Consider the following 8,681-nt stretch of genomic DNA (forward strand, 5'->3'; position numbering starts at 1 on the left):
CAAGTCCAAACTTCTTGTGGCAGCTCATATGTCCGTCAAAATAAAAACATTCTATAATGTATAATGTAAATTTTGTGGAATTTTCAGTTATATAATGTACAAAGCAAGTACAAAGTGTACTATGTGATGATAGAAATTATCTATTAAGTTTACTTAATGCAAACTATAAGCAAACATAATTTATTTAAAATCAATTCACACTGTTTACTCTTTAAGATGAAAAGGTTGTTCTAGAAATATGCAAAATGAATAGATAAGAGGACTAATTATCTTGTCAGTTAAAACCTCCGAGTTATCTAATTAACATGGAATATTATTTTTCAATTGTCTTTTTTGCCATTATTGTCTCCACCGTAAGTCAGGTACAAAGGAATTGAGTCTTTGCCACAAACTCAAATTTTATAATGTCTATATCTTTGCAATATGATGGTGCAAACTTCTATATTTCAAACTTAGACTATTTGATCTAACAGAATTATTAGTTTGAAATTTCAAATGGGTACGACATTGGGCTGCAAAGATGTTTTTGAATTGAAAGAATCAGGAAATTCCAGGATAATTTTAGACAAAATAAAAAATGGAATCTGGATTTTTTTCCGGAACAGTTTTACATGGAATGTTTTTTCCAAGAGTTATTCCGTAACGTTTTGGAATGCAAAAAAAAATTCCGAATACTTCTGTGTGTAAACTGTAAACTGGAACTACGGTTGAAAACCCTAGTACAAATATAAATATTAATATAACTAGAAAGCAATAATTAGACCAGTCTCAGTTTTACATTTTATTAATCCAAATTTTTCGGATCTCTCGATCCTCATCAGTCAATAAAGATGTTTAAACTCATATATAAAGTTATAAAAAAAATATAAATATAATTGTAAATAAATAGTTTTAGTTCAAAGAAAAATAGTCTATTTCTGCATTTAATATCTTTAATTAACGTTTCTTTATTTAGTTTTTTAACTTTTAAATTGGTTCTTAGACATATTCATTTTTTACATCAAAATTTCCAAATTTTTCAGTATACACAAAATATGATTAATGGATACATTTTGAGGAATTCTAGGATAATTAATTTAGTATTTACACATATCACTGCGAGAGATAGTGATAATAGAATGCATTTGTTAAACCAAACTAGTTTAGGAGAAACCTGAATGCAAATCAGATTGTGAGATCGAACTTCCGTTCATGGTAAAAACATGTGCTTCTGTTTGTTATGCTTCTCCTGAAGACACTTCCTGTATTTGTACCCAGGTATTTTTACTGATCAGTTTATATTTTGAAATTATTTTTATGAGAACCACAAGATTTATTATATTCCCAAGGGTTTCTTTCTTGTAGTTGACAAAATTCATGTTTCTTTTTTTTTAAATCGGTCCTTCCTCGTTCTAGAACAAAGGTATTTAGCTGGATTTTTCCTTCCTCGCTCTAGAACAAAGATCTTTAGCTGGATTGTTCCTTTCTCGCTCTAGAACAAAGGTCTTTATCTGGATTGTTCCTTCCCCGGTCTAGAACAAAGGTCTTTAGCTGGATTGTTCCTTCCTCGCTCTAGAACAAAGGTCTTTAGCTGGATTTTTCCTTCCTCGTTCTAGAACAAAGGCCTTCAGCTGGATTGTTCCTTCCTCGCTCTAGAACAAAGGCCTTTAGCTGGATGTTTCTTCCTCGCTCTAGAACAAAGGCCTTCAGCTGGATGTTCCTTCCCCGTTCTAGAACAAAGGTCTTTAGCTGGATTGTTCCTTTCTCTCTCTAGAACAAAGGTCTTCAGCTGGATTGTTCCTTCCTCGCTCTAGAACAAAGGCCTTCAGCTGGATTGTTCCTTCCTCGCTCTAGAACAAAGGCCTTCAGCTGGATGTTTCTTCCTCGCTCTAGAACAAAGCCTTCAGCTGGATTGTTTCTTCCTCGCTCTAGAACAAAGGTCTTCAGCTGGATTGTTCCTTCCTCGCTCTAGAACAAAGGCCTTTAGCTGGATGTTCCTTCATCGCTCTAGAACAAAGGCCTTCAGCTGGATTGTTCCTTCCTCACTCTAGAACAAAGGCCTTCAGGTGGATTGTTCCTTCCTCGTTCTAGAACAAAGGCCTTCAGCTGGATTGTTCCTTCCTCGCTCTAGAACAAAGGCCTTTAGCTTGATGTTCCTTCCTCGTTCTAGAGCAAAGGCCTTTAGCTGGATTGTTCCTTCCTCGTTCTGGAACAAAAGGTCTTTAGATGGATTGTTCCTTCCTTGTTCTAGAACAAAGGCCTTTAGCTGGATTGTTCCTTCCTTGCTCTAGAACAAAGGTCTTTAGCTGGATTGTTCCTTCCTTGCTCTAGAACAAAGGCCTTCAGCTGGATTGTTCCTTCCTCGTTCGTCCTTTTTCCAATTATTCCATCCGGCCCTGTTACATTCCGTTCCGTTATTTGTGTTCTGAAAGGGACTGACCGGCAATGGATGGTAGTTGAACTGAGATTGTAGTATTATTGAGAAATTTTTTAAGGTCCATTTGAGACCTATCAGACGTTTTTACGGTGCATGTTTGTTTGTATTAGCTTCTTACGATGATTTACTTGGAATATAACCAAGTACCTGTTGAGTTATCCTTTTCGCTAAAACGTTTGCAATTTAGGAAGGCGGGAGTTCTGCTGAGTGTATCACTCCTAAGGGCGAACCATGCCCGGATGTTGAAGACCCTAAAGATTTAACAAGTCAAACGGGATGTGATCAAATGTGGAAAGACTATGTGAATGCACCCCATGATGAATCTGAAGCATATACCTATTCTATGCATTATGTTAGTATTATCTAATCTATTATTTATTTATAATTATTAAAAACAACATGATATAATAATTATTTTCTTAGAACCCTGTGAATGGTTCTTCAGTATATACATGCAGATTTCTCAATGCATGTAATGCAATGCGAGATGCATCATCAGCGGACACAATTAATGGCCGTAGAAGATGTGGTAATAATAAATTAAAACTACTATACAGGGAAGTTAAAGGAATTTTACTGAACCAGTGTCCGAATTTAATGAATTTGAGCCGCGTCTTAAATCCGCTAAAACCCGGTTTCAATTAAGCGCCGGTTTAAATCTTGAAACATTGAATACAATTTTAAGTGGAACCAACCATATTTAAGCCGCGGCTCAAATTCTTTAAATTCGGCCTCGGGGGTTCCCAAAACTAATTTTGCCTAAAAAACATCCAGGCCAAAGGTCCAGGGATCCTATAATTAAGTAACATAAAGTTTTTATTTGATCTGGTTCAATACATCTTGTAATATCTTTATGAATTATCTTATTTAATTTTTTTCAGAAAAAAATCCAACTTTTCGCCTGAAAAAATCTTCAATTGATTGTTGCCATTGAAAAATGCGTTTTTGGTCACAGAATAAAAATTGTTCTAAGTCAAATTTAGAGCGATCTATATGGCCCGCACTACACCAAAAATTACCAAAGTATTGAGATATCTGAATAAAACTAAGAAAAAAACATGATCAAATAAATCCTTTATGTATCTAGCTAAATAAACTTTGTTTACATTTACCAATAATGTTTTATGCATAAGCTAAAACAAATGTCGTCAGTTATGGTAATCAAAACTATATGAACGCCTGCAGACTACTTGGACTCAAATTTGCGATTTTCCCCCCTGCAAATATCTGAACAAAGACAGTAAAAAGGGGTAGCAGAGCCTTTTTTCAATTGTCGGTTTTAAATAACCCTTTTTAAAGAAATTTTAATAAAAACGTCGAGGAAATTTTCACATTTTACTCCAAAACCCTGGGAGCAACTTCAAAATCCTTGGAGCACTCCATAAACCCTGTAAGCAGCCACCCCTCCCTCCGTCAAGTAACAACAGGAGGGCCGGTATAATGTTAGTCAAAAATCTTTTGTAAAACTCAACTTTAATCTTATTTATTACAGATACAGAGGAGGTAAAAGTTTGTGAAATGCTTAAACATGAAGATTTTCCTTTGCCCATACAATTTACTGTTTGCACACATAATACAAATCCTTATGAAACCAAAGCTTTGGAAGGAACAGTCTGTTACCCAGATATAGAGTAAGTAAATAGATCTTCTCTAAAATGTGAACAAAGTTTTCCGATGGAAAGCTGTTACATAGATTGTGTGGATTATCATATATCATAATATCTTAATCTTAATCTCGATATCCTATGTGGACACTTTTGAACTTGAAGATAAATACTTAAATCCCTAAATTAAAGTTATCCCTGAGCCCCCCNGTAACAAAATTTACAACACAAAATATCGATTTCTGGACATATTCGTGCTCTTAAAAATGCCTAACAGCTCTCGTCGAAATTGGAAAATTTGGCCGACAGCGGTGCCGCTGAATCTCTTCTACTATTTTTTTAGATGTAACGCTCCCAGTATCAGAAAGGATGACACGGTTACTTGCACCTCCAGTAAAGATGCGTCAGGAAATGATGTATTTGTCTGGTATTATGATAGTAAAGATGGCTCTAACAGGTAGAGATGGGAATCGGTTTTTTGAACGAACGAAATTTTAGAGAAAAACTAAATTTTTCCGGGAAAAGGGTGTCGTTCAGATAAAAACGAACGATGGACGAACAAAATGGCTCGTTCAGAGAAATGAAAAAATTTCGTTTTTTAAAACCGAACAAAAAAACCGAACTATGTAAAATCTTTCGATCGAACTTGAAAAAAATAGGTTTTTTTTTACTGAACGAAAGAATTTTTCAACAGGAACGAAATGGGTCGTTTAAACGAAAAAACAATACCTATCTCTACTAACAGGGATGAGAATATACTTGGTGATATAAACTGCACCGCTGGTCCGAAACTACGGATAGCAAAGCAATCAGGCAAATATTTTTTTGCATTCAATTTAGATTTAAAAGGACTGTATGCGTAATTTTAAGTGGCCTTCCATGCAAAATTCACAACGGTACTCTTTAAACTTTTGACCGAGCAAGGATTTCAGGGATATCCTATTAGCTGTTGTATATTTAAGAAACATCATTAGTTACTTTCTAGAAGTTTAAAGGGGAACCGTTTTAAATCGGACATTCAGAGCTTGGAACTTATGTGTTGGATAATGCTCATATTTATATTCCCGATAGCTTAATCTCGATATCCACTATGGGCACATTTAATTTGAGGATCTATTAAACTATATAAAGAGATTTAATTCATCTTCAGATTAACAAAAAATTGAGATCAAGCATTAATCTCGATATGCACAATACAAGAGTTCCCAGCTCAGAAGTAAACGCATCTTTTCACTCTTAATTAGTTTTCTGTTGCGAGAAATGAGTTTATTAATGAGATGTAGATAATTTGTCTTTCATACAATTTTTTAATAAGTTTCAAAGAACTATTGTCCTAATACTTAACAATGTCAAATTTAAAATGGTACCCTTGAAACCTTTATCTGATAAAAAATGTGGATAATATTTTCCTTTTCAGGTTTTTAAGTGTTCAATTCTATTATTTTCTATAGCGTTCCTGCAGTAACTTTGCGCCAGTCACTTTTGAAGAGAAACCACAATTGAAAATAATGAATTTTCAAGAAAATAAAAATTGATATCTAATTCCTACTGGATCAGACAAAGCTTGTAAAATGTACCGTTGTGAATCGGGCATTGCCATCTTTGAAATTTAAAATTTAGGAACACGTTTATCCTGCCTGAATCCTGTAGAGGCCACTGCCCCTGATGGAGATGGGAAACTGTTCTATGTACTTGATCAGCCCAACTCCTGTGTATTTCTCTGTGATGGTATTTACATAGCAACCCTGGTGTTTGAGGTCAGGAATGGTCAAGCAGGTTGGTGGGCTGAAACAGACGGGGGTAATGCTGAACTGGTGGAAGGATGTCTTCAATGCTGGCCTGGCTACTGTTAGTTCAACAAATACTAGGGTTTCCAATCGGAATTCCAACCAACTGTTCTTAATTTGCGCGGAATTGTGTGGAATGGCGCGGAGTATACAGATCTCACAATTGCGCGCACTTGCGTTGGAAACCCAAACACATACTAATGGGCTATTAATTTATTTGACTTCTCTGTGTGTTTGTTTGTATCCAATAAACGTGCTAACAGCTGAACCGATCTGGCCTTCACTTCCAAAAAGGAACTACGATTTTGCCGCAAACTATTCTCTAATGGCTTGAACCTTTGATATTTCAAACTTAACATAACAGAAATTAAAAATTTACGACATCTGGTTGCAAAATGCAAAGCTATAGAGATTCAAAAATCCAAGTTTGAGGCAAAAATATTTTCTTAAATATTTAAATATCCAGTATCCGCCATAATAGAAATAGAGAAATCCTCGAAAATATTCATTGTTTTTTAATACTTTTAAAATGTACAAAGAAGAATTTTTTGCAGATAGATAAATAAGCAACATTTAAATCAGAAATTAATAATAAAGCTTTAAAAAATCTTAATCAAACTTTTCTGGGCAATGACTTGTGCATTTCTAGTACAGGAAAACATATTTAACGCTTTTAAAACTAGAAAAACGAAGATATTTTCCACATCACGTTGCCATCCTTTGAAATTATAATGTATTATTCTTAATTATCTTATTAAGTAATACATTTTGGTGGAATAGATAACAATCCTATATAAAATATAACTATTTCATATTGGATATGTTTTAATGTAAGACAAACTAAGATTATAAAACCTCAAGTGAGTGAAAACGAAAGTTGGTCCGTACTCCTGATACTACAATGTGAGAAATAAAATAATTTCTGGTGGTTTTTATAACTCAGTAAAATTCCAGTCAAATAATCCACTCAAACAATTTAAAAATCAACAAAAACTAAAGAATTTATATATTTCAGAAATAACATTTTCAATCTGACAAATGGGAATTATTTTACAGCAAGAGGGAAAAAAATAATACATAAAGTCATAAATAACTTTTTCAATATTTTCAATTAAATCTTTTTCCTATAAATCAGACGGGATCTATTTCGGAACATGAATGTTCAATATCGTGAATAAAGAATTTGAGTCTTTGTCACAAAGGAATTGAGTCTTTGGAACAAAATCAAATATTTAAACCTCAATATCTTTAGAACTCGATGTTGTAAACCTTTGATATTTCAAACTCAGATTATTTGATCTAACAGAATTCATAGTTTGAAATATCTAAGGCCTGCAACATTCGGTTCCAAAGATATAGTGATTAGAAAATCAGAGTGTGTTGCAAAGACTCAATTCCTTTTCAATCTTTATATCTTTCGATCTGAATCTGATTTGTTTGAAAGGTCAAAGGTCTATGATTTAGGGATTAGAACATCAAAGTTTGTGACAAAGACTCAGTTCCTCTCAAGGGGAAGACAACAAATTAAAAAAAATAGTTTTACTTGCTCATATTGCAGTGGATATTAGTTCCAAAACTAACACTTAGTGTTCTTACAATTTAGATTTAACTAGAAATGCGGGAAACTGTGTGTTTTAAAGCTTGAAAATAAATCATCGATATTCTCTAATTTAACAGATAAAATGTGGAAACTTAGATTCTAGAAATAATTCATAAGTTAATTTAGTTTTCATAAGATAACTTTTGTTTTCTATTTTGTAAGTTATGAAAGTGAGTTTTTTTTTTAAAATTGTGGATTATACTCAAAAACGGGAAAGTGGGTTTGGTCTCAAAAATGCGACAATGTTTCAAATTAAGGATATGATCGAAAAAATGAAAAACCTACCATTGTCTTGAAAACGGTCAAGAGCTTTAATATAAAAAGAACTCCTATTTTAATTTTGATTTAAAAAAAGATTAAAATTGGGAATTTTTGTCCGATCGTCATGTTTAATAAAATGTTGGTTATAGTTTTTACTATGGAATTTTACTCTGGATTATAGACCGGGATCCTAAAAACCCAGTCTTTCAACTTGTGCCCATTTCTAACACTCAGTGTTAGAAATGGGCCAAGTGTTAGTTTTGGAACTAATGTCCCCTGTATTGGCAAGGGGAATAAATCAATAAAAGCATTTTTGGTACTAACAGCGATAGAGAGGACTGTCATACAGGAGCCCCAATAAAACAGAGAATTTGGTGAAAAAATTCAATTCTTGTTAAGGTTAATAAATAAAATAATGTAGACTTCTGAGTTGTCTTTAACTATCATTATATGATATAAATGATTCTTTTTTATGATATATGTTGGATAATTTTTTTGACTTTATTCTAAAGCATCTTTGTAACGTAACTAGTTTTGTTTTTGTACAAATCAGCCTGGCATTATTTTAGTAACAATAACAATCATTAGCGTTTTAAAAGTATAATTTGAATTAAATCAATATTTCTTGAATTAAAGATAATTTCTAATTCTAAAATAATTAATTGCTTCATTTCATATGAGCAGTTTTATACATAATTTTTTAAATTTCATAATTTTCTTAAGGAATATTTCGAACAAAAATTAAAGCATGATCAAAATAACATTTGGTACTAATTTTAATTCTACACTAAAATGTTAAGGTTGCTTTTTACAATTTGTCCATCTTGAAACAAACTGTATGTGGAGACATATTGAATCAAAACTCCAAAATACTCGTTAATTTTCGAGAACACTTTCTTTAATACACAGGGTTACCCACAATTGTACAGAATTATGCTGTCAATTTACTCATATTTATTTACTCATATGTATTACTCCCTGCAACCGTAAACTAGTTTCTTTTTTCTAGTCTT

The 8,681-nt window shown here is 33.0% G+C and overlaps 1 protein-coding gene across 1 annotated transcript; it reads left to right on the top strand.

The window, feature by feature from the left end:
- Positions 1-258: 258 nt before the first annotated feature.
- Positions 259-6,372, top strand: LOC111709044 (uncharacterized). Its single transcript, XM_023482625.1, has 8 exons — positions 259-362; positions 1,147-1,257; positions 2,604-2,768; positions 2,840-2,945; positions 3,909-4,047; positions 4,364-4,477; positions 4,766-4,833; positions 5,641-6,372. The coding sequence occupies exons 1-8, from the start codon at positions 306-308 to the stop codon at positions 5,871-5,873; spliced, it is 993 nt and encodes a 330-aa protein (XP_023338393.1). The 5' UTR covers positions 259-305; the 3' UTR covers positions 5,874-6,372.
- Positions 6,373-8,681: the final 2,309 nt, after the last annotated feature.

The sequence above is a fragment of the Eurytemora carolleeae genome, unplaced genomic scaffold (genome assembly GCF_000591075.1).
Source record: "Eurytemora carolleeae unplaced genomic scaffold, Eaff_2.0 scaffold853, whole genome shotgun sequence".
Taxonomy (NCBI): Eukaryota; Metazoa; Arthropoda; class Copepoda; order Calanoida; family Temoridae; genus Eurytemora; species Eurytemora carolleeae.